Source organism: Embiotoca jacksoni, unplaced genomic scaffold, assembly GCF_022577435.1.
Source record: "Embiotoca jacksoni isolate LCO1_2020_lvr unplaced genomic scaffold, fEmbJac1.0.p SCAF_15, whole genome shotgun sequence".
Taxonomy (NCBI): Eukaryota; Metazoa; Chordata; class Actinopteri; family Embiotocidae; genus Embiotoca; species Embiotoca jacksoni.
The window spans coordinates 4,348,552-4,374,583 of NW_027185285.1; the positions used below are offsets into that span (position 1 = coordinate 4,348,552).

Sequence of the window (26,032 nt, forward strand, 5' to 3'; positions counted from 1 at the left end):
CAAAATGTGAAACTGACACCATATCCTCTCGTGGACTGATGGCTGTACTACACTCTTTGACCTAATACCAGGTTGGAAAATCAACACGACAGTATATACCTCTTGCATTAGCAAACCTTTAGTAGAACGACTTTCCTAAATCATCACACATTTTACTTCTGTTCTTTACGTCTTAGTAACCTGATTGAAGTGAGCTATTGTTGTACACCTAGTGGGCTTATAGCATAATGTTTTATGTGGTTGTGATGGAACAGAACCAAGAAGATTTGTGCTTTTGGTCCTCAGTCATTTTCTGTAAATAACATTGAAGCAAACAGATGCACGTTGTGAAAGTTGCTTGTATATTGACTGACATGAGTACCAGCACACAATCAACATCCTCAGACTACTATAAAGGTGCCACAATGCTTTAATGTGATTCATAACATTGTCACGAGTGATGTTTTGAAAATGTTGAGCTCGAAGCTGATTGATATAAATATCTGGTAAACAATATGAGACAATTACATATAGTAAACACATGATGCAGTTCCAACAATGATTAGGCAGAGTGAGAAACTCAAAGGCAGCCGAGGGGCCACGGTGACCACTGGCGCCTCTCTCAGAGTCAGAGTCCATTTCTCACTATCAGTTTGTCCTTTGTCAAACATCACTTATTCCACTAGAGTTGGTTTTTCCATTGTCCAGTCTCAGCAAGCCAAGTGGTCCATACTCTATATGATTCTAAGGTGGTTGTTTTTCCATAAAGCTCTCATATTAAACAATAATACAGCATTTTTAAAACAAGGATTTCTTTTTTCAGAACCTCAGATTCTGTTCTCCCTTGTTTACATGGTTGATCCTTCAAATAAATTTACTGAAGCAACGCATAAAAACCAAATGATTGTCTTTTCATAAAATACATATTACATAGATTAACCAACCATACGCGCTATACACAATCATACACACATACTCTTCACAGAGGAGAAAGCACTATTTAAGATGCTTGCAATGCTTAATATTGAGCAACAACTCTGTCGGTAAAACAGAGCAAAAGATCAAAAAGAAAAAAAGAAAGGAGAGCAAAATACAAATAAACCAACAACAACAAAATTAAAGACTCGTCCTCAGGGTCCTGTTGTTATTGGAAGGACAGCTGTGTGTCAAACAAAAGAGGAGAAGCCTGCGGTAGGTGCCTGAGCGGCACAGCCCAGGCTGCTGGGAGGTCGGTAGAGGGTGCTGTGCTGGCTGGGGGGTTCGGAGGACAGCAGGGAGGGGGTGGGAGTCCGGCTTCCCTTAGGCCTGAACAGAGTGCCCTGGCCCTGGCCCTGGCACTGGGGCTGTGGGGATGGGGCGCTCTGAGGCAGGAGAGGCGGCAGGGGGGGCACAGGTGGTGGGTGCTGCCGCGACTCTTGCTCCACCAGGGGCTCAGGCTGAGAGTAGCCGTACGCCGGCGGACGTGAGACGCCCTTCTGCTGCCGCCGCCAGGAGTTGTAGTAGGTGGGGTCGCTGATGTAGTGGTTGACAAAAGAGTGGGTCTTCTGCCGACTCTGATCCATTTCATATTCGCTGTCGCTGCCCTGTGAGTCAGGAAAAAATAATTAGAAGTCACCTCGGCATCATGAAAAGAAAAGATTACTAAACAGACATATGGTGTATTCACTATAGAGAATAATGACAGCTACATGCTTCCAAATCCAGTCTAAATCTCCAGTATTGTGGTGTTTATTCATTGACAAACTGCACAATACTGTCTCCTACCACAGCAAGAAACATCTACTGACAACTACAAATATATTAATCCATGATCCACAGAGAATCTTCCAGACATAGGAGCTCACCCATAGCTCTGTGGAGCACAGATATGATAAGTGTACACAAGAGTGTCCTAGAATTGGACAGAGATAATGTTTACAGGATTAGTTTGCTTTTCTTGTATTAAACCATCAGTCTTGCAAGCTAAAAATGCTTGTGTGGGTGAATCCTGTTGCTGTTCTACGACGTTGTACTCGCTGAGAAACACAAACAATCCAAGCAATTTTTCTCTCACAGAAAACATCACACATGTGGCACATTTGTGTGCCTGACAAGTGCTTGCCCATCTACTGCTCTATTGAGATGCTAGAGCTGAACAGATGTTGAAGCACCATTTATTTGCACAAGTGGCAGGTAAACAGTGGGAGGCTACGCAGAGGAAAAGAATAACACCGGTTTGTGCCTCCCGGGAGAGCAGTGTTTGCTCAAACCGGGGCTGAACAATGTTTTGACTGCGCAGGTATCAGACAAATTGGCCGGGGATACGCGGCGCGAGTGTGGGAAGACAGATGTTCAGAATCTGCAACAAGCGGCACCTCTGCCTTTCGCATATATCACCCCACATCACTTCTAACCTCATGTCTCTTCACTGGACCTTCCTGTTCCGCACGCACACGCACACGCACACGCACGCATACAATGAGCTGTTCAGATCATCACATGATGAGCTGAGACCCAGCAGCCCAGATTAACAAATCATTTCCTGTTTGAGGAAAATTAATTAGTTGTGAAGATATTTCCTTGAGACATGAGAATCGGCTGCATACTTCCTTCCCGTGGGAGAAATCAGTATTAACAGATCAAGAGATGTCAGCCAAGACTGTGCTACTCGAACAGAGGACATTTAATTTTGAGGTGATCCACTTGAGGCTGATTGTGTTGTTGCTTTATAATTAGACAGCTACAGTTTCTGCATCCAGCAAAGCAGTAAAATAGAGGTTATCAAGAGTGCAGACGATGAATGTGACAAAAGTAAAATAAGGTAGAATAGAAGAAGAGTTTTGTAGTTTGAAAAGGTTTCAACTTTGCCTTGAAGGACTTTGTCACTTTGAGAAATTCAACCAGTTTCACTTGAATTCATTGCTTATTCCACACAGGGGGGCTTGGACATATAGGTTGTACGCAAGGGTCACTGCTTACCTGAGAGTCAGATATCTCAGAGGGCTTTTCAGTCAGACTACTGCTCTCTGCTGGGATCAGGTCATTATATTTAGTGCTGACATCCTCATCCGAGTAGTGGAGACTTCCGGGGCTGGGTCTTGGAGGAGACCTGAACAAATGGAGCAAAGCGGAAGAGCGAATGTGTGAGTTATAAAAAGAAAGAGAGAGTGACAAAGAGCTCATGGTTATATAAGGAAAACATTTTTTGGAACATGATTGCATTTCCCTTAAGAAAATCAAACAGATTTTCTGTTGCTCTTTCTTTTTGGAGAACACATGTGAATGATCATAAAAAGCCTTGTCAGTTCTGTGAGTGACACCACACAGGCAACCAGTGAAAACAAGAAATATAGTTCTAAAAATGAAGGAGCTTCACATCCCACAGGCATTCAGAAGTAACAACATGAGCAGATTTAGTACAGACTCATTGATTATGAAAATGAAAACAATAGCTTAGTTCAAACAAGCACAAAATGGGTTACTTGTGCATTCCTGCAAGGCACTATTACAGAACGCAAGGAGGAGATTATAATTGGTCTTTTTCCTTTGCTATTTCCTTATAATCTTTGCAAAGCGTCAGTTGGGAGTTTGGCAGGGAGTGAGTTCAGCTAACCTTCACGAGATTCACAAACAGGATCCAGCACCAAAAAAAAAATATGAGCATCTTCATGAAAGGACTCTTTGTCAGTGAGAGATTTAGAATTCCTGCAAAAAACCTGGGTAACCAAGCATGGACTTGAGCTCCATGAGTATTATGAAGTTCTTATATGAGCACAAGTCAAGTCAAAAGGACCCCTAGCTTCTTTTGGCTCCAGTCATTAAGTCCATGAAGTGGAGCAGAGAGAAACATCTGTGCGCACAATTATTTTTCTTCTTCTGCAATAATGACTGCTTTTGTGTTCAAGGTCTGCCGAGATTGAATTGGATGGTCAGAGAGCAAAAACTGGACCACTACCCCATTACTGAGCTACATCAGCAACCTCAGTGTACAGCTCAGGCTAATACAGCACCACGAGAAGAGTTTTCTCAGTAGCATTCAGAAAAAAAAGTAGAGAATTATATAAACTAGGAATGGCATGAAAGTAAATGTTTAAATGAACTGAAATGGAAAACACGGTATGTGGGGGCTGAAAAGACAAGCATAAAAGGCTGTGATGTCAAGTGTAATATTAAGGCATAAAGAGACAACCATGACAACCTCTGACATAAAAATTAATATATACTGAGATATATGCAGGAGCTAAATCACTGGGAATGCCAAGAACAAGCTTAGAAGACACAACATGACAACGGCCATGAAAGGGTTGACACAACAAAGCGATATCTCCCTCTGGGTTAGAGGGGATGATGGGAGGGGGCGGGCTGTGAAGAAGAAAAAAAAAAAAAACTACATACAGACAAGGTTGTGTCAGATATTAAAAGGATGGGCCACGTGAGTGTAGGGGAGGAGGGGCAATGGATCCTGAGCTTTGAATTATTTAGGAGCACTGTATTTTTACCCTTGCCTTATCTGTCTAATTCATCCTTCTTTCCCTCACCCCTTTCAAATATCCCATAGGGAGCTCTCCTGCTGTGTCTACAGATCATTAGCAAAAAGTGCAATACCAGATTGGAGCTCTTCAAAGAGACGGGGCTACTCAAGGCCCTTTGATCCCCTTCTTGGCCTCTTTGGTCAAGGAAAAAAATTGCAGATGCTTCTGCCCTGTAATGCACCTCAAGCACATTCCACCATAATGTGCAAACTAATGTGCAAAAAAATTAATTTTTGTTTTTTTTTGTGTTTTTTTTGCTGTGACCAGATGCAGACTCTGAACACCCCACCCCTGACACAGCCAGCTGAACTGCCATTTCGCCATGACTCATGCCTCTGCACAAGCTTCTCATGAGGCACAGTTTGTGAAATTCCTCTTATCTAATGTTTACCTGAACATGACCAAAGAGCCAGGCTACCAAAGTCTGCGGACAGCACTATATGTTGTGATAGCTCTCACAGCACAGCACTCGAGAGAAACTCTGGGCTCCGGGCCAAAGGAAAAAAAAGCCAGCTCTGACCCATAAGCACTCTTTGTCTAAAGCGGTGATGGACAGACAAAGAGCACATGCAGGAGCTCTTGAATGCTAATTAGTTGCTATTGTGCTGCCCCCTTATATAGATTGTTGCTTCACACTAACAGAATATCAACGAGGTGAGAGGAAGGAGGCTCAAATCAGCAGCTGGGCTCCTCGAGGGCGTTCCCTTAGGATTGACACACTAACGTGAGGGTAGACAAGCACACACAACGTGACATTCCTAACTCTTGTCAGAATCATAAGTAACACAGTTGACTCAATATTTAAATCTTTGCCTGCAGGGAATGACGGCAAACGATCAGCTGAATAAAAGTGAGTTCTACAAATTTACAGAGATGTTGACTGACCGGGTGTAGATGCCGTTTTTGCGGCAAAAGGAGTTTTTTACAGAGAGGCGGCGGTTGTTGAGCTCCAGAGCCGGGAAGCGTCCCTCGTCCAGGCGCACCATCTCTCCATGGGTCAGAGGCAGCGCGGTGCAGTTGGAGTGGTTGCCTGGACAGGGGTATGAGGACGACACTGTGTGGTTTGTGGAATGAAATAAACGATTTGTGATCTTCAATCATATGCAGAATCAATTTCAGTCTGAAGGGTGAGTTAAACACAACAAAGTTAACACAATTTTTCTTTCCAAACAAAAGAAACATAACAACTTTTCTACAGGTATTTCAGTCACATCTCCCTCTGGTCAGCTTCACTGTCCGGTCCTGAACTCAGATAAAACTAACAGCATCCTGTACGATGGTCCAGGTTCACAGCTGGGGAAATTGGGGAAGGGTTAAAGGGACTAAAAAGCCCTCTTTGTGTCCACACACAGACCCAGTCCTTGTCTGTGATGGTCTCACCACACACTGTTTACTAACCCCGGTGACCCTGGCATCATGCTTAATGTTTACTAAGCTAAACATTCCCGATATGAGTTTTTACAAAGGCTCGACCTGATCCTTGACTTTCCCATCTCCCTCCTTTCTGTCTCACTACTCTGTTTATTTCCACTGCTACCTACTTTATTGCAGCTGAATGACTAGACCGTGTCTAATAAATTACCTCCAGATACCATTTCAGGTGGCTGTTACTGGCTAAATCTGGCATCCTCGTCCTGAGGTTTATGTGTTTGTAGACAGAAACCATGACAAAGGAGTTTCAGCGAGCAGTGGTACCACCTGGGATAATTTACAATGATGAAATTGGCCTCTTGATACAGTGGTACAGAAGCCACTTGTGTTGTAGTTGGATAATTACTCTCAGTCTGACTAATGACTCGAGCAACAAACCAGTGCCAAGCCATTTATCCTCATATTGATCCTCGCTGCAGTTAAACACGAATGATAATATTTACTCATCTGCCTATTGCAGGTGTTTTACCAATGACCTTTGCTCTCATCTTTCCCTTGTCAGCCAAACAATGTAGGGAAATCTAGGTAATTTGTCTATTTGTGTGAGACTTCGCACTGCCTTTTTATAAAATAGATTTTTGGATGTGTAATCATTAAGAAGCAATTCTCAACAGACTTGTCCAAAAGGAAGACAAATTTCACTCGATAGCTGGAAGTTGTAGAAGAAGATAGAGTGTGGCAGACATTCGTGTTTCCTACCCGAGTCGGCTTTTTTGGTGTATTTTTTACTCTGGCCCCGGATGATGAGGATGAAAACAAGGAGGAGGATGAAGATGAGGCCCACTAGAGCGATCACGACCAAGAACCACCACTCTTCATAGAAGGGAGAGACTTTCTGGGCTGAAAACATTATAAACAATTACACATATAATTAATAAATTAAGCATGCTATGATTAACACAATGTTTTATTAAATTTTCATTTGAAAGTACAATTAACCTGATATGGAAGGGGAAGGAGCGCTGGGAGACCCATAGCCATAGTCGTTGACTGCGATTACTCTGAAGTCATAGGTGACCCCTTCTCGTAGCATGTCAAGATTTAGTGTGTAGGATGTCACTTCTTTAGGAATGTCTTTGATGAGAATATCCCACAATCCTTCATCTTGAGGCAAAACAAGAAATGTGAATAAAATCAAAGCTATATGTTGGACAGATTGCTTGAGGTCTAGAAACTCAGGAAATGTTTAAGCATGTGGCTCACCAGAAGGTCTGGCCTCGATGACGTATCGTGTGATGGGTGCACGGCCTTGATCACCACTGGTCCAATGCAGTGTTAGGGCAGTGCCATAACGAGAAAGAAAAGGCTCTCCAGGAGGCCCTGGGGCTCCTTGACAAGAAATAAATGATGGATAGTTAGAAAAAAATGTCAAGAGACCTTCGAAAGATGATATAATGGACTTCAAAACTGAAAAAAAACACAGTATCCTACCTTCTCCAGGCCCAGTGGTGATATTGGCCTCCACCTCGGGGCCATAAGTAAGCGTTTTGGCCCGAATGCGAAAGTTATAGGTGACACCATCAGCCAGATCTTTGATCTTCATCCAGAGTGGAGAGCTGCCCTTCACATCTACTGTCACTGTCTTACTGACACCTGGAGTGCGAGGAGAGGAGTCTGTACAGGAAACACTAAGACTCTAGATACTGCTTTCTACAAGCGACAAATAGCCAAGCTTTGTGCAAATGAGCAGACACAGAGTCACACACAAGGCCAGACAGACAGACCAGGAGAGACAAGGACATCTTTGCATACATAACAGCAAACATCTGCTACTCCAGCAGCCCTCTAAATGTCTAATAGGAATGGACCAACTGATTTTCAGTGTCTTTACTGCTCTGTTCAGCTTTGCTCTGGGTCTGTTAGCAGATAGCCAAGGGACCACAGTAGACTCAGTTCAGCATTCCACCTCTGCTCCCAATTACTTGACAATCTGGTCCAGGCAACTACACTTAGCCAGCTATTAACCATGTTCCTCTCAGTGAGAGTGGGAGCTGTGCAAAGTCTCACCAGAGCATTTGAGCATATTTTATCAGCCAGACCGTATATGTTACTGCAGGGTCTATACTCATCTGTAACAAATTAGAGCATGAGCTTAAGCAGCACGAGTAAAAAAGAATACGGTTAAGAGGCTAGAGGTTGTAAATTACTGTCTGAGAAAGCCAGCTGGGGAATGTCAAGAGATGGCAGAGTTGTTAGGCTGCAGGCAGAGTTTCTCACCATCAACTGGAGTGCCGGGCTCATAAACCAGGCGGTAGCCCTCTATGATGCCATTGGCTTGCTTGGGCTCTCCCCAGGACACGTTAACCGAAGTGGTGGTCAACTCACTGAAGTGGATGAAGCCGGGAGCACTTGGAGCTTTTGGTGAGGAAAAGGGGAAAATACATGATGACAGTTGGATCTCTTCTCTGTACTGAGACAAAACATTCGCTGCATACTCAGCTGCACAACAGCAATGTATTGACCTGGATATACCACCCTGCATATATAATAGTAAAAAACAACTTGTAAAGTTACAGTTCTATAATAAAATAAAATAAAAAAAATATTTGTATGATTTTTAATTCTGTAGAGCAAAAAGTTCAAAGTTTATCAATATTTATGTTAATCATAAATAGGTTTTCATAAATCGCAATAACAATTTAGCAGACTTTGTGCTTGGTAAGTTGTTACATTCCCCATTTGCTTCAAACTCTTTATACGATTAGGTAATTACAATGGCAACAAAAGTAACAATGGATCAGTGCAACAGAGTGGAATCCAAAGGCAGTGCTCACAGACTACAGCAGAGAAGACCACGTGACATCACTGTATTCATGAAATAAAAGAAAACAAACTCTGCAAAATGACACAAAGCAGAAATAGTTTCATTGTTACTTGTTCATTATCTGAGCATCAACCCACAACAGGCATTGCCCAACGGGTTTGAAAGAATAAAAATCCTGCATGATTGTCAAATGAGTCACTAAAAAAACAAATGTAGACACAAGACTGTGTAAAATCACTGCGTGACCTTGAACAAGAGCTGTGAGAATTCTGCCTGATGACCCAAACCAGATCCAGCTAAGTGTCAGGATTTAGCCACAATTCTGCATAAAAATCACAAAAGCTTGTGTTGGCTCACTTCCCAGGACCCTGTGGTGCAAAGAGCCAAAATTCCTGCCGGTGTTTTTAAGTTCTCAGCACTTTGTAACCCTTGCCAATGTCACAGCTTTCAAGGGGGTGGAAAAGACTAGAGAAATTTATACTGTAAACCATTTTTGTGCTGAAACCGCAGAGGAGGGACTCCCGCTAGCTGGTAAACACAGACGTCTTTGTGCAGTTGTGGCCAAAAAACTAATCTACATGTGTCCCCCGCACTCCATATCCTTTGCTCCTCTGTAGTCATTAGACTTCCACCCCCATGGCTTGTCCTGGAGGAGATGCCAAGAAGCCTCTGATCTGTCATGCTATATCTCGCAAGACGAAACTAAACTCTTTAGTGAAAATGCTCCATTTCTTGCCTAATAGGAGGAGCAGGTCTTATATTATTTGTCTTAAAGCAACAGTAACACTTACAGTTTGCAGTTTTATATGATACAAGATGAAAGCACTCGTCATCTATTCTTTTGCAGGCACCTTTTGTGAGTGATGGGATGACTAACCTTCAGGCACTACTCTTCACAAGCACTTGAGAACCATGACAATGTGGTTAAATAATGAGAGTGAGTATCATTGTGGAGATGACAGAGGAGGACAGATCAAGTAAAGATAGAGAGGGATGAAGAAAATAGAGAGCCTAAAACTGTGAAATGCTACATGGTGTTGGCAGAAGATCTTAGCTACAAGATAAATGTCACAGTTCTTTTGAGGGATCACTGTAATCTCTATCCACATCTGGCTTTGGTGCAACTCACCTGCTTGCTGAGTGCGCCCTCTGGTGGGAAGGGAACGGGGTCCATCCCCTGCAGCATTGAAGGCTGCCACACTGATCATGTAGGTGGTGTAGCCTGTCAGGTTTTTAAGCTTCACCCCAAGCTCTGGCAGGAAGAGAGTGCGCAGGCGCTCTGTCTCGTTCTGGAGCTGAAACTCCCAGAAATAGATCTAAAAACAAAATAAAAGAGGTCAGAATGTGGAATTCATACTGTTTTCAATGAAAATATATTCATATAAAAGTGTAAGTTCAGTTCATTTTGCTGTAATACATAAAAAGACACATTTTGATACCTTGTAACCCTGTATGTCTCCATTCTGAGCATCCAGAGGAGGTGGGTCCCATGTCACATCCAGCTGAGTGGCTGTTGAGGACTGGACCACCACATTTTGAGGAGGGGCCGTTGGGACTAAAATGGGGCAAAGTTTAAATAATAAAACTATCAAATTTTATATGTTGTATTTGTTAAACATTGAAGAATCAAAGATTAAAGCTAAGCAGACACGTGCTACTCAGTTAGAAAAGAAACATACCCGCCTCTCCAACAAACACTTCCTGTGGTGCACTGCTAGGACCCTCCCCCACAGCGTTATACACACTGAGACGAATCTCATAGCGTTTGTGTTTACTCAAATCTGCAAGGACAGAACCCACAGCAGCATTGTAATAGAACAGTCAAGATGAAAGAGCAAAAAGAAGTTGCTCCAGCGAGACGCACAGTCATAGTGATGCCCGTGGCAAGACAACATCACAAATTGAACAAAAAGACAGAGGGTTAGAATTATAAAGCAAACTGATGAAAAAGATGGGGTTGTTGTGGGGACATGAAGAAGATTTGTCAGTGATTAAAAAGAGGGAAAACACACGGAAATAATGACAGGGCAGCTTGGAGAGATTAAAGTCCTACAGTATGCACACAGTGGGAACTGCCGGTGGCCCCTCAGTGGCTACAGTTGAGTGGGAGGATGGGAACGCACACCTCATTACAAAGAACACGGCACAAATGCCATAGTTTGTGCAAATAAAATAGAGCAGTTGACACGCAAACAGATAAAAGAGAGCCATAAAGGGAGAAAAGAGACTTACTATCCAGCTCGTATTGGGTCAGCGAGGATTCACTCAAGTTCCTGATGCTGTAAGGAGCTGGAGTTTAGATAGAAAAAGAAAATAATTTAGAAAACACAGTTCCGTTTATTTTAGCAAAACACACTGCAGGTTTTGCAATAAATAGATGTGAAAGTATGTTTAAAACTAGAGAAACCACCACAACCAGAAGTAGTTGATGGTCAACTCACCCGTGAGATCAGCCCAGTTGGCAGAAGGACTGTTTACTGTGCGGACAGTGAAGCTGCGTATCCTGTCGTAGTGTAACTCCCGGTATCTGACCCTGAATCCCAACAACACTCCATTTATGTAAACCTCAGAGGGAGGCTAGGAGGAAAAAAAGTCGATTTAATGCCCAATATTCAACAAACATACAATACATAGCCATTCGTGGCCAATAAATTCCGCGTTGATGGTTCATTTCTTTACAGCGTACCTGCCAGCGGACCAGTACAGACGTGGTGGTGTGAGGTGTAACAGACAGTATTGTCGGAGGTTTGTCTGGGGCTAGACAAGAAAAGATGAAACAAAAAAATTATGTTAGTAAACCCACATATCTGCGAAAAGTGATATGTAATTCAAACAGTCTGGCAGAGAGCAGCTTCAGAGTAAACAAACGCACTATTGATGTAAAATATTCACTCTGACAATCCAAAGTCCCAGCCTGCATGTAATGGCATGTTCATACAGTTACAAATTGTTCTCAGTGGGATATCAACAGACAATGTCTCTGTGCTGCATGGTGACGTGTTTAGTACATGTGTCATTAAAGCCGTCACAAGTTCTCACCATCCTGTAGTGTTGTGATGGCCTCGCTCTCCTGACTGTATTCACTGTCTCCAATGTCATTGGTAGCTTTAATGCGGAACTGGTACGAAGTGAAGGGCTTTAACCTTTAAACAGAGAGGGGGAAAAAAGTGTGTGTGCATGTAATTCATGTAAAAAAAAAAATTGATGTTTAGGGGGATTAAAGTTGACCATTATATTTACCTGTCCACTATGTAGGAGTGTGTCTCATGGCTGACCGATGCAGAGTGTACAGTCCAGTTGCTGTCTGGCAGCTCTCTGAACTGGACTGTGTAGTAACGGACTGGGGACAGGCCATCGCTGCCTGGTTCCCATGACAACAGCACTCTGCGAGCCTGGACTTCCTCTTGAGGCACTGTGGGACGGCTCGTGGGTTGGGGTCGAGCTGAAGGGCACAGACACACACACGCACACACATAATGGAAACCACTCAAACTTAATATTTAGAGGTGACTGATTTAAATAATACATTTTAGCTGCAGCATTTTTATATTTACCTCTCTTTTCTGTTGTGACCACCAAAGCCTCAGCCGCCTCCCCCCAACCCTTGCGTGTTTGAGCAGTGAGGCGGAATACATAAACCATTTCTGGTTTCAGTCCAGTTGCTGTGTACTGTCGCGCGCTGGGGCTCAGCACGTCTACGGTGGCGGCATTGCTATTTGAAGAGTTTCTTCTGTATGTGATCTGATAGGCTAAGAAGACAAACTCATATAAATATAAAGTCCTGCATAAAAAGGGATCAGCAAGGAGACAAATTCAGCTGGAGTACAAAGTCAAACCATAGTACATAGAGAAATAGAACAATTCTCCTTCTCCTGATATCAAGGCTTCAGACTTTTCTGTTTACTCCTGCTTTTTATTAAATTGAATGTGGGACACTCTCCGCTTCGCACTGTCACTGCACTCTAGGTTTTATTTTCCTGTTTAATCTGTCTCATTTTATTTTAGCTCATTTTCATATGGTCTTTTATTCCTCTTAAATCCTATTAATGTGTTTCCTTTAATTTCTTTTATATCTTGTCGTTATGTATTTCATGCACTATGCGCGGCCCTTTTAATGGCCTTGGTGCCTTGTCTTGATCTCATCATTTTATCAACAGACATAGATGAAGGTCTGCGCATAGTTCACTCACCCAGTATAATGCCACTGGGCTGTGCAGGAGGTTGCCAGATGAGCCTGACTGAGGTGGTTCTGACTTCTGGGAACAGGATGCCGACAGGAGGTCCTGGTACTGTCGCACGGAATTAAAGATCAGCTCAGAATATTATTTATGACATAAATCCATTGATGAAAACTGGATCAGGGAAATGTATTTATCTTAAAACGTAGGGCAACTATTCAATTATTACCACGTTATTTATTAAAATAAGAGAAAAAAAACCTACAAGACAAGAAGAAATATGACAGAACATTTCAAATTTGTTGACGAAATACTTTAATTGAGACAATTTCTGATACAAATTAATTAGCAAGTGAAATTGTCTCACAATTGTGAACTAATCAGTCTGTATTAGTTTGGAGAGAAACATTTTCACCAATAAGCAATTAATTAGTATTAATTAGTAAACTATATATTTTTACCATCATCCAAGGTCCTCTCTAAAATGGACGGCGAGCTGCTCCTGCCGTCTCCTATACGTGTGAAGGCCAGGACCTGGATCTCATAGAGGACATACTTGCCCAGACCGCTGAGCTGGACACTGTGACTGGTGTTGCCCTCGACCCCCCAGAAGTTGGAAGCTGTGTCTGAGTCCTTCTCCTTATACACAACCTGAAATGGGCAGTGATTTTTATACAGTTAGTTCGGTCATTAAAATTAGCAGCACAATATTCTCAGTATATTAATATGATTCTGAAATATACATCAGTTGAATAGGAATAGTATGAGCTGTGACCTTGTAGCCCAGGATGAGTCCATTGCGGTCAGCCTCTTGGACTTCTCCCCACCGGACGAGGATGCTGCTGGAGGTGGTGGCGAATGCTGACACATTGGTGGGGCCGGTGGAGGGAACTGCAGCAGGACATATGAGACAACATTTAGAGAAATTCAACATTACCTTTGTTTAATGTTGGCATAAGTATAGCTATTTTCCTCCTCACCAGACTCCCTGGTCCTGCCATGGACTGGCTGGCTCCAGGGTCCAGAGCCAATCCCGTTGATGGCATGAACTCTGACCTCATACTCTGTCCACTCTTCCAAGTCCTCTATGGTGAACTCCCTCTCAAGCCGGTCCATGATGACGTGGGAAAGAACCCCCCCTTTAGACCCGGCTTTGGAGTACTGGACGCGGTAGCCAACGAGATCTGGATTGCCATTGTACTCCCACTCTGGAAGAGGCTGAGAGGATTTTTTTTTTGGGGCTGTTTTTACTCCCTCAGTTCAAGCATGATCAATATAAATGACATCATAACTGAGTGCATAATGAAGTAGTAAGCCATGAGAGGCTGTACTTTACAGTGATTTTACAACAGCTAAGAGGCCTTGTCAGAAATAAGGAGAAGCAGTTAGTGCTGGATTGAGTGGATTTCATGTTAAAATGTGGTATTGTATGAAAAAGAATGGGACTTTCGTCAAAATGGGAAAATCCTGGGGAAAAAAATAGCGTACTCCTAATATGTAAATATTGTATTTAATCTGGATTTAGAGCTCTTGAAAAGCCATTAAAACGTGGTTGTGACGCAAGGCATGAGTACAGGTTCGTGGGATTTTTTTTCATACGTTAATAGTGAACTGTCTTTGCAAACATTAAAAAACTACCCATTTTCTATGCAGTAAAACACTGACACATGCACATAACTGAGCATGACAAGTGATGAAATGTCCCTAAATATGCACTGGGATAATTTCTAAGAAAGTGCAAGTGTTCTTGAAATGAATGTGCTCTTGAGTCACAAAGATTTCTGTGCCACAGCCATGAAGTGAGCCACAAAACTTTACTGCAGTTTAACACTCAGCTCTTGAAAATGGTCACAATCATTGAACTATGTCATTAATTTGTACTGCCATATCACAGTCTGCTTTTAAATCCAGATATATCAAGCCTTTTTTTTTTTTTTTTCTCTCTAATCCTAGCAAGAGCTGCAGGAGTATCACAAGCTGCTGTGTCTCCCTGCTCAGGCACTGGCATGGTGATGATAATGTACAGATGTAGCAAAATATACACTGGTCAAATGCTGACCCAGAAAGCAGCAATAATCATGTACAAAGCACACACAGCTTTCCAAAAACATTATCAGTACCATCACCTACATGCATTCATCATCTAAGACTACGAGGACACATTTCCAGAGGAAGGAAAAGGCAAGGGTTCACAAAGTTCAAAAGTGTGCTTAATTGAGTTTTTTTTTTTTTTTTTTACAAAAGGGATGCTTGTAAATCATTTAATTTAAGAGCATTGAAAAAGTCTTAATTTTTAATGACAAAACTTTTTAATACATTCATTTTTAAATGTTTATTATAGGCAAATTGAAATCACCAAAAGCATTCAGTTAATAATTCAAGGGAATTTTGCCAATTCAGTCTTGTTTCCACCATATCTACTAGAAGCTTATTAAAAGAGAAAAAGGCCGCAATTTAAAATAATGTACACGCATGCAAAGATGTACGAAAATCTACAGAGCATAATTCATACAAGAAGTCCAAACATGCAAATCCTAATCTAATAATGATTTAATAAAACCCAATAACTTCTTCCTGTCTGAGTCAGGGCCAAAGCGCAATGAGGCGTGATATCTTACCACCCAGCGAAGCCACAGGCTGGTCTCGCTGGCCGTGCGCAGTGTAACATTTGCAGGGGAGATGTCTGGAGGGGCCTGCAGGGTCTGGATCTTCCTGGAGGGCTGACTGGGAGGACTGGTGCCCACAATGTTTACCTGACGCATTCGGAACCTGTGACAAAGGAAACCAGCTGATGGTGGATCAATTATCGAAAGGTGGGGTTTTTCAGGAGATATGTTAAAGGATTGGATCAGATCATTTTTAGATCAAATGAAACTTTATTGATGGAAAGAAGTAGTCATTGTAGTAGCAGAAAAAAGTATCTATTTTTAATGCCAAAAAAGCAACATATTCAGGATAGCAGTAAAATAATACACACAATTAAAGGATAACCAGTGAGAGAGTTGGTGGATTTTGTGATCTTGAATGATCGAAGAAGTCTGCAAGATGCTCTTACATGTAATAAAGAGTACAATAGTGTGCTAGTGTGGGTGTGCTTACCTGTAGAAAGTATATGGGTTCAGGTCCAGAACCTCCAGAGATCGAGCATCAGGCTCATTGGTCAGCTGTTGAACCATCAGCCACTCTTCATTCTCTCCGATTACACCAATCTGAAATGCACAGGAAAATGTGGTGACCGAATAATCTGGGAAATAATTCACTCACACACTGAGACACTGTTCTCAATAGACCTTTTTGACAGCAGACATTTTGACTTGTCATTGTAGGGAAAACATAGGTATATTAATGATGGACAGCAAACCAAAGTGCACAAAAGCAGTCATTGCTAACACATCTGTGCTTTGCAAAAATATCTTTATGTTTAAATGGAAATGAGGCGTCTTACCTGAGCTTCAACCTGCCAACGGGAAATGGATGTCTTGCCATCATAACCAGGTTTGAACTGCAGAGTGACAGAGCGAGGGCCGATGTTGGAAATGGCTAAATTGGTGGGAGGACCGGGCAACTCTGTAGAAGAGAAATAAGAAAGGACAAATTATGATAAACACTGAATAAATGCTGCTTTAAAGTTTGCTTACTAGAAATCTGCTCATTTCCAAGTGGAATGGCTCATCTAGGCTTTGTTAGGGGATATTTCAATTCTCAACTTAATTACATATTCATCTGACCACTGACCTGGTGGTACACCGGAGGATATAGTGGAAGCAGAGAGCTGGCCCTGGCCCTTTGAGGTCATGGCTGCCACCTGGATGGTGTAAGTAGTGAGGGCAGTGAGCCCTGTAACCTTGTACTCCTGAGTCAGGTTGGGCAAATAATGGGTCACCCTGGTATTGGTCCTGTTGAACTCCTCCCAGGAGATACGATAACCTGAAAGATTCCAAATGTCCACATTTAACACTGCTTGGTGACTCAAAAGTGAGCACAGCATAGGAGACATGTTAATATTACATCGTCATCTTTAATGATTACCTGTGAGAACACCGTTTTTCTCCTGAGGCTCCTTCCAGCTAACTTTTAGTGAGGTGTCCAAGATGTCAGTGAAGCTAAGGTGTCCCACAGCACCAGGGGCTATAAAAAACAAAACAAAAAAAAAACAAGCAGTTGAGGATCAGAACAACAGCCTTGCACACAGCTATTTGTGAATACTATATAAAACCACATACAATCCTCATGGGTGCGTAACCGCTGAGGCGGACTGCGGGGCCCGTCTCCAGGGGTGGTGAAGCACAATACTGAAGTGTAGTATTCTGTGAACTTCTTAAGGCCAGAGATGTAACCAACATGAACACTGTCCTGGAAGTTGGGGCGCACTGTAACAACGGTGACATCGTTTGTACGACTGAGTTCCCACGCCAGGAGCTGGAAATTACGTGATAAGGGACAGGGTGTTATTGAAGATTTTTATCAAAAATACCAAATCAAATAATAACTGTTCTTATCTCCTAAGTTTATGATGCACAGAGAAAGTTGGGCTTTCAGTACAATCAGTGTGACAGTGTTGTAGCGGCTGCTTGTAATGAGACTGTGCCCTTCTACCACTGACCACTAGAGTGCACCAGTTGACAGACAGGAGCGGCTCACCTTATATCCCTGGTTGATTCCATTGATAAACTGAGGGCTCGGGGCACTCCAGGTAAAACGCACAGTGGTGGAGTTGACAGCCTCGGCTTGTACATTTCCTGGTGGCACAGTGGGCACTGATCCAGAGGAAGGAGAAAAACGAGAGATACAGGCAGGGACAGAGATTAGGGAAGAAGGGGAGAGGGGCCGAGGCAGGCAGACAAGCAAAGGGAGGGAGAGAAAGGAGAAACAGTGATGAGATGGAAAAAGAAAATCTTGAATATCTACAAGAGACACTTTCAGACCAGCCTCATTTAGAGCGTGAGAATCAGGCTGAAGGAATTTTCAGTTTGGCTCATTTGGGGAGGTAAGAACATGCCAATCAAACCGGGTGTGAGAGCGGTTGCCTCAGGCAGCTTCCAGGTGAACCCTGCAGCGGTTTGTTTGAAGTGAGCATGCCATTCTGATGTAACAGCGGAAAACAGTCAGGGAGTTGCACATTAATGAAGCTGATTGGACAGTGTTGGACCTCATGTCCCTGTGTTGCCCTTAATTCCCTTTGAATGTATTTAAATGCACATCATGATCTGCTCTTGTGTCTTTAATGGAGTGAGTGACGGAAACATCCAATTAACGAGAGCTGAGCTAAACAACATGAGCGCCTTGTTAAATGTCGTTATTAACTGACAGTGACTTGTATGATGAAATTATTATTTATTTTTTGCAAAGGAAGTGAAATGGAAATAAAATTGTGGTGTTTGCCATTCCTTCCAGGTTTCATAGTATTGCAAATCAAACACAGCGATCTTGTGTTTCTTTGGAAATGAGGTAGCTACATTTGTTTATTTGCAGATGCATCTCATTCAATTTGGACCTGGCCATTAATATCCTTGCTGATCGGGCATCACACAGAGCGTGCTGAACTCTTCAAGGTTTTAACAATAATGGATGCCAGATATAATCTGTCATTTTTGAAGCATTTGAAATATTTTGTAATCATCTAGCCAAAAGAAAGTGACAGAAATAGAAGCAATCTTTTTAAACATAGACACACATAGTGCTTGTAATACAAAAGAACTATATTTAAACAGAGAGTTATATGGGAATGTAAAGATGAAAGAGTTAAAAAAAAAAAAAACAGAGAAAGCATATCAAGAGCAATCATTGTCAAACGCGTCTAGAAATGATGTTTTGCAGAAGTTGTAGCACAATTATAATAACTGCAAGGACTCAGAGTAAGTTTGTGTGTGTTTTGGTAAGTTTGTTAGTTTGGACCCGATGGATTCGACTGTTTCAGGTAAGTATGAGAAATATTTTATGCTACCCAACATTTTCAATTTTTTCCCTCCCCTTCGTGAGGTATTTTAGACTTGCTCATGGACAAAAAGACACAAATACATTAACCAGCGCTATGAACACCTGCAAAATCGAATGAAATCAAAAACAACTTCTCAGTGTGCCTCTTTAATAACTGTTTCTGAGCAGCGAATTAAACAGAATAGGAAATTAAAACACTCCCAACCTTCTTTATGGGTGCTCTGGAGAATATTTAATGAGTCTGGTGTAGATCTCTCTTCATGGAATGGATTTAACATGGCAGGGATTCGGAGATATGTGAGTATGTTAAGCCTTTCAAAGCTTTATATACAAGTTAAAGGAATTTAAAATCAAACTGGTATCCTGCGCAGAATATCTGAACCAGAAGCAATATCCTGTGTCTGGTGTATGGTAAAGTCTGGTAGCAGCATTTTAAACACACTGTAATATATGAATTGACTTTGATTTACGTAAATCAGTACCGGAAGGAAGCATTATTTAATCTTCCTGCAATAAAAACATGGATTAACCTTTCAACACGCTGATACATTAGCTATAGCCTACTTTGGCTATGTGAATCGATAAGAGGTTAGCATGTTAATGTGTGGTATAAAAGGTTCAGTCACGCTGCAAAAAAAAAAAAAAAAAATCATTTCCAAACATCTAAACGCTCATTCTCTTTATATTTGGTCCTCATGAAAAATAAAAATTATAGATTCTGCTAATTCAACAGAGACAAAAGTGGCTTTCATCCTCTGAAGATGTTGAGCAGACAGGGAGACGAGGAACCTGAGGTGTTGGAATCAGTAGGCGTGACGGAAATATGTAGCTGTATGACACCGGGGAAAGTTCACAATGTGTGTTCTAATTATACTACTCAGCATGTACAATGGGAAAAGAAGTCAACCGAGGCAGCTTCCTTTTGCAAAATCCAAAGGTATGTCACAAGTCTGACACTCATCATCTCCTGGTAAATTATGTGCAGAATCTATTAAATCTTTGTTCAGAAAAGCCGCCCCGAGCTGTCAGGTGGTCAGTATATTTTCTTTTATTTGAAATGTTGCAGTCAGAGAAAAGCCTGACTAAGTATGCATTTTCAAGTGGCACTTTGTAAAACAATAAAAAAGAAATGCATGCATTTAAAAGCGTAAAATAAAAACTGTAAACACAACCAGACAAAGATACGTGAGTAAAAAGAGACCAGACAAAAATAATGAATGTAAAAACAAAAACGAAATCTGTCGAAGCCTGGACTGAAAATTAGAAAAGACTCTAAGGAAGCTTTTGGCTCATTTCTGCACATAACTTGTGCAATGGTATTGCAGCATTTATTGAAAAATTAACTACATAAAATTGGACAAAAGCAAATATGCAGTGCCGAGAGGCAAATGGCACTTTCATGGTCACGTAAAAGCCTGGCTGCTGCTCTGTGCTAACTGCTGACTTCTGACTAATACAGAAGATAGAAAAACTGCTGGATTGTTAAAGATGTGTGTGGATTGCCATATTAATGTTGGCAAATGAAAAAAAGCAGTGTGCTGTGGTAAAAGCGCGGCTGTACAACTCAATTTCATCATTAATACAGAACTACGTCTTCAGTTTCACGCTGTAGGCTTAACATCAGGCGAGGGATCACCTTGATGAAGCTAAACAGAATTTGTAAACCAAATAAAGTCTTCTCACACTTACAGGACATTTTAAGACTCACAACTTGCTGCCTGTAAGCAGTCGTTAACCTGTGCATGGCTTCCATTAATGTGCAGTATATCATATAAAGCCTGTGAGTTACTCTCACCTCCTTGCAGAGTCCACTCTGTGACTTTGTGGCTGTAGGTGCCCCTGCCTGCTCCGTTGTAGGCCGCCACCTCCATCTCATAGTTGGTCCAGATGATGAGGTCCTCCAGGAGGAGACTGGTCTGGTCCTGGTTGGTGATGTTTTTCATCTGACAATCGACCGGAAGCCCTGACAGACAGTACCTGGCAGCATAGGGAGTAATTGATAGATAGAGGGAGGCAGAGACAGAAAGGCAAGGACGACACAGACAGACAACAATATAAATGTATTAGAACATGTACTCTCTGAAAAGAGAGGGAGGGAGAGTGGTAGAGGCACAAAACCCTTGCAGAGCATTTATAAAATGGTTACAAAAAGAGAGGTGACAACAGATGAATGGACAGGAAGGTATTTAATTGGCACCAATTATTCTACAGCAGCAGTGAGCGAGAATGAAGTGAAATGGAGAGGGAGAAAAGGAGCTGACATAACAATTATTATCACATTTGAATGGCACTGTCCCAGACAGAAACCCATCCTTGGGAGAAAATTTGGGCAGGTTGTCATGGTCTTCTTACCTGATGATGTAGCCCTGGAGTGGACCATTCTGATGGCTCTCTGGGGGTGGCTGCCATTGGATCATGATAGACTGATTGGTGCGGCCACTTGCGATGACTGTCTGAGGGGGGGCGCTGGGAGGCTCTTCGGGGAGAGTTAGACTGCAGCAAGAAGGAAGGAAAGGAAGCAAAAGGGAAAAGAAAGGTAAAGAAGAGACAAACAGTAAAGCAATGCATTAATTATCATGGGTTTCTACATATTTCTATCCCATTTCATCATGGACATCAAATCATAAGAAAGCCTGCTTTTTGTATTTTTTTTTTTTAGAATGCCATAAAGAAAGTTGGAGTAAGTGTGGCTGTGTCTTTGTCCAAAACATTTTCTCCATAATACCGTCCGTAGAGGAACAGTATTGCCGTGGCATGAGAAAAGATCAAAGAGGCCGTGGTGAAAATGGAGCATCACAATGGAGAGACAGCACGAATGAAAGAAAGATATAAAGAACAAGAAAGAGAGATCCAGGCAGACTTTTCCCTTAAGTCAATTTAAGATGACATCTTGATTTCTTCCCAGTGCACCGGAGCACTGCTCTGGAGGAGATAAAGCAGAGTGTTTAGGATCAAAGAGGTGTGCTGGAGAGATGCCTCAGAAAAGCCCTGCACTCTCTGACGCTCAGTCCCCCTCCTGTGGTGCACTCTTGTCTGGGCACATTTATGCAGGAATTCAGCTCCGTCAATGAGTGTACAGTGAAAGAAGGTGGGAAATGGTGGCTTTCAGTCAGAGGGAGTTCCTTGCTGCAGGTATGAAGAGTTATGTTGATGGAGACAAAGTCAGTGTATGTATAGGTGGATGAGCTAAGAATGTGTGTGTGTGTGTGTGTGTGTGTGTGTGTGTGTGTGTGTGTGTGTGTGTGTGTGTGTGTGTGTGTGTGGGCTGGGCCTGTATGATTATGACCGCTTCGTCTTACTAGTCAAGAGAATTCACTTGAGACTGGAGTCTGTGTTGAGCTCTGCTTCTTTCAAGGCTCTCTGTATTTTACTCATGAAGTACAGCAAAGGCAGTTAATAGGAGGGAGAGAGATGAAGCTGGGTCAGCGCACCCATCAAGTCTTCACAAAGTGCAATTTCAGCTCATTCACAGTTTTATCTTGAAAAGGCCCATCCCGAAGCCGGCTCATCTCTCACTCACTCCCACAGGAGTGAAGACCAAAAAGTGGACTTACAGGAAATAATCACAGGATTTTCTATTGAACTGCAAACATGAGGGGGGACAGAACGAGTCTTTCCAGAACAGTAAAAGCCCTCAAAGTGCAATGATTTTCTCCTGGCCAGTTTACACATTAAGTTATACAGACTACAAGCAGTATGTTTTATTATTCAGCAGATGCAGAACAGCCAAGTATACAGCACCCACCGGTCGGTCTCTTTGCTGAACTGGCCTCTGCCCACGTCATTGACGGCACACAGGCGGAACTGGTATGAGCGCGCCGGGATGAGGCCACCAACAGTAACCCCGGTGGACTCTGGCTCAATGTTGGCTAGCAGCACTGTCCAAGGCGCATCTGAGATAGAGAAAATGCAAATACAGATGGAGCTGTGAGCAATAGCTACAGCTACGGTAAATGACCTTCTGAGGGCATTAACATCTCTTCAGCGAGAGAAAAATCTCTTCAGCGCTTGCAAACAAATTTAAATGAATGATTGTTTCTGACTATTATTGCACACCATTGTTTCATTTTCAGTAATAATATTGCAGCAACTGATAAAAAACAAGTAATTCATTTTGTATACACTCCCTCTAAATATCAGATTGCAATTCAATTATCCAAAACCCAGATCCCATCTGCATCCTCAGATTCATTTTTCTTTTAATGAGTTGTCATCTTCTCAGTTAGCCCAAGCTTCGATGAGAAATGGTTGAAAAATGTACTCTCTGAGGGTGAAAAAATTCCCACTTCTTTGATTTTATCAAGCGAAAAAAAGATAAGAGCAATGGACATCGACGCAATTTGGTTCCCCTGATCATTCGTAATGAAGTACACAGGTGAGGCAATCGAGGTACACTGATTGCAAAAGGTACGAGAGGATGCAACTGCCAATTTTAGGGACACAATGGAAATGTAATATAATCGGAGGGGTGGCAAATTAGTGCTTTCCTGGAGTGTAAAGTAGCAATATTGCCTTTTCAATTACTACTAAGAATGGATGACGGTCCACCTGTAATAGTGATACTGGCACTGAGGTGATTGGAAACGCTGAAAAACTCACTGTTTTCCGAGACCTCCAGGATGTAGCGGATCAGAGGGCTGTTGCCATCAAAGGCTTGGGCCCATGTTAGGTTGATGGCCCTCTTCTCTGTAGTACTCAGAACTGCTATTGGGTTTTCTGGAGCATGGGGCAGCTGCCTGCATGTGCATATGGGTGTTTTAGAGCAGTAACAAGGGATAAATCGAAATAGACAAGAAGGGCAGCAAATAACAGAATTAAACAGAACTGAGAAGCCTTGCATTGTAAATATTAGAGGGTGTTGATGGATTAGAGAGGAGAGCAGTGATAAACCACAACGGCGGAGAAAACATCCATCCATCATGTCCTGGTCAGGCATAAATAAGAGGGGGAAAAAATACAGACAGTAAGATAAGATGGGAGAGACAAATATGCAGACCTGACTCGGAGGTGGGCATTGCGAGAGTCATTGCCACCCACTGAGGTCACCCTGCAGGTGTATGTTCCAATGTCGCCCGACCACGTCTGGGAGATGTGCAGGGTCCCGTCGGGATCCAGACGCAGACGCGGTGACGAGTTCACGTCAATCACAGAGCCGGTCTTCTCCCACACGTACCTGGAGGTAATGTGCGTGAGCATACAAATTGTGTTACACGCATACACCAGGGCGCACGCACAATCGCACTCTGACACTCCTTACTTCAGAGTGTTGTGACAGTAAATTTGTTTGCCTTGTGTCAGTTCATACAGCAAACACAGAAGGTGCTGACACCGATGAAAAGCCTCGTGAAGCTGATATCAAAGTGATTTAAATCTGAAAAACATCTCTCTCTGTCACACACAGCACAGAACTCATCCTCAATGCATTTCACTCCACGAAATACCCGCTCGCGTATATGGACACTCCCATCTCATGCACATAGGCGTGCGCATACTTGAAGCTCCTGTGATTAATTGCGACTATTTGGGCTCTCCAGCTAATCTCCTCTGTGTTGCGTTTAATTAAAGGCGCTGTCTGAAGTTATTACTCTGTTTACATATTCATCTGTTTACCCCACAATCTGATCAATGTCGGAGGCCCACAGGTGACAGGCTCTCTAATCACTGGGCTCCATAGACATCATTTCACTCCCTCTGAGACAGATGCGTGTACACACACTCTATCATGCTCAAGAATGTCTGAAGAGTGAGGGAAAGCGATGGACTAATTCCTCAATCTGACTCTTAGAGTTTCAGAACCTTCCCATAGGAGGTCTTCTAAGGGTGGATAAACATTGCAAGATCTCTTTCAGATTTCATAAACTAATTATGTACAACACTGATACCCAAGATTTTTTTTTTCCATACTGGTGTTGAATTAAGAAATACTTACAAAAAACATGACAGTATGTACTGTCACACGTTTACTTCAATTTTATGTGATTGAAAAGTGGTGAAAACAGCACCGGATTACCTCACAGTGACGCTGGGATCGTGGGTCACACCACAATTCATAACAGCCTTGGTCCCTTTGATGACACTCTGGTCTTGTGGCGGTTTAGTGATGCGGGTCCGTGCTGTGAAAACATCCACAGGCTGCTATTCAGAAAAGCTATTTGAACAATGGATTGAACAGAGCTTCCTGGACTTGATCTCATCTTTCACTCAATGTCTCTCTGACACAGGGTAAACCATGCAGTGTTTTTCAGTGGGTGGAGTACTTTGCGTGCCTTTCAAGGACGAGCAATGTGAATTTATTCACAAAAAATGAGTAACGGTATAAGCCCTCAAACTATAGTGTTAATATCTTGACAATGACCCCTGGGAACCAGCTACGCGCTGCTTCGACAGCCAAACAAACGGTGGATTAAAAACAATTTTTCTCTTTATTTTTCCATGTTTTCCAGAGTTTAGGTCTATAGCTCTTTACACAAGTGTTGCACAAGGTAGAAAATGTATTAATCGTGATTTGAAGAAGACGCAAGACATATGAATGATGTAGATAGAGTGTCCGGTTTATGTTGTGTTTTGTAGCTTACCCCACACTACTAGGTCGGCTGAGGCCTCATCAATGCCCCTAGAGTTACTGGCCATGCAGGTGTAGGTACCAGCGTCAGACAGATGGGAGGGGCTAATTAGCAGGCTGCCCGACTCCAGGAGGGTGAACCTGGGAAGCTGGACCGAGCCACTGGCCAAGACACGCTCGCCTGTCGGGAAAGGCGGAAGTGATTGATAGTGTGGGATAGAAAATGAAGGGGGTTGGGGGGGTACAAGTGAGATTAGGGTATTGGAGAAATGTCAGGAAAAACAAACAGAATGGAAAGCAGTGCAGCAAAAGTAAAGACGTAAAGCTTGTTTGGAGAAAATTTTGATCTGAATCTTCTCCATAGCTCGAGTCGAACTTTGACAAGTCAAAATGCAGCTTAATAACCCCTTCCGCCTCCAGAACCTCATGCTGTTAGCCCACGCACCTTTCTGCCAGGTGATGGCTGGTCGTGGGGCTCCTGACGTCTCACAATGCAGAATGACTGACATGCTATCAATCACTGCGCTGTCAGTGGGGCCAGCGGTGATGTTGGGAGCGATACCTGAGCGGGAAGGGGTCACACACACACACACACACACACACACACACACACACACACACACACACACACACACACACACACACACACACACACACACACACAGAAACA

The 26,032-nt window shown here is 42.6% G+C and overlaps 1 protein-coding gene across 2 annotated transcripts in view; it reads right to left on the minus strand.

Moving 5' to 3' along the window:
• Positions 1 to 285: 285 nt before the first annotated feature.
• Positions 286 to 26,032, minus strand: part of sdk2a (sidekick cell adhesion molecule 2a) — a 79,545-nt gene continuing 53,798 nt past the window's right edge. Inside the window, exons 10-45 of one of the 2 annotated variants that reach the window (XM_069148995.1) lie at positions 25,808 to 25,924; positions 25,376 to 25,543; positions 24,811 to 24,913; positions 23,797 to 23,973; positions 23,400 to 23,536; positions 22,546 to 22,693; positions 21,153 to 21,293; positions 20,596 to 20,777; positions 17,505 to 17,620; positions 17,087 to 17,282; positions 16,893 to 16,991; positions 16,599 to 16,790; positions 16,309 to 16,430; positions 15,963 to 16,072; positions 15,482 to 15,632; positions 13,844 to 14,081; positions 13,639 to 13,754; positions 13,325 to 13,514; positions 12,876 to 12,974; positions 12,240 to 12,434; positions 11,926 to 12,127; positions 11,725 to 11,828; positions 11,372 to 11,442; positions 11,127 to 11,262; positions 10,918 to 10,974; positions 10,365 to 10,466; positions 10,125 to 10,240; positions 9,815 to 10,001; positions 8,139 to 8,276; positions 7,353 to 7,514; positions 7,125 to 7,250; positions 6,861 to 7,025; positions 6,621 to 6,761; positions 5,376 to 5,520; positions 2,938 to 3,067; positions 286 to 1,562 (exon numbers count right to left, since the gene is read on the minus strand). In XM_069148995.1, coding sequence (XP_069005096.1) covers positions 1,146 to 1,562; positions 2,938 to 3,067; positions 5,376 to 5,520; positions 6,621 to 6,761; positions 6,861 to 7,025; positions 7,125 to 7,250; positions 7,353 to 7,514; positions 8,139 to 8,276; positions 9,815 to 10,001; positions 10,125 to 10,240; positions 10,365 to 10,466; positions 10,918 to 10,974; positions 11,127 to 11,262; positions 11,372 to 11,442; positions 11,725 to 11,828; positions 11,926 to 12,127; positions 12,240 to 12,434; positions 12,876 to 12,974; positions 13,325 to 13,514; positions 13,639 to 13,754; positions 13,844 to 14,081; positions 15,482 to 15,632; positions 15,963 to 16,072; positions 16,309 to 16,430; positions 16,599 to 16,790; positions 16,893 to 16,991; positions 17,087 to 17,282; positions 17,505 to 17,620; positions 20,596 to 20,777; positions 21,153 to 21,293; positions 22,546 to 22,693; positions 23,400 to 23,536; positions 23,797 to 23,973; positions 24,811 to 24,913; positions 25,376 to 25,543; positions 25,808 to 25,924 — 5,396 coding nt within the window. In that variant the 3' untranslated portion in view covers positions 286 to 1,145. Of the gene's footprint in view, positions 1,563 to 2,937; positions 3,068 to 5,375; positions 5,545 to 6,620; positions 6,762 to 6,860; positions 7,026 to 7,124; positions 7,251 to 7,352; positions 7,515 to 8,138; positions 8,277 to 9,814; positions 10,002 to 10,124; positions 10,241 to 10,364; positions 10,467 to 10,917; positions 10,975 to 11,126; positions 11,263 to 11,371; positions 11,443 to 11,724; positions 11,829 to 11,925; positions 12,128 to 12,239; positions 12,435 to 12,875; positions 12,975 to 13,324; positions 13,515 to 13,638; positions 13,755 to 13,843; positions 14,082 to 15,481; positions 15,633 to 15,962; positions 16,073 to 16,308; positions 16,431 to 16,598; positions 16,791 to 16,892; positions 16,992 to 17,086; positions 17,283 to 17,504; positions 17,621 to 20,595; positions 20,778 to 21,152; positions 21,294 to 22,545; positions 22,694 to 23,399; positions 23,537 to 23,796; positions 23,974 to 24,810; positions 24,914 to 25,375; positions 25,544 to 25,807; positions 25,925 to 26,032 lie in introns of both variants that reach the window. The other variant, XM_069148994.1, reaches the window with a different exon arrangement.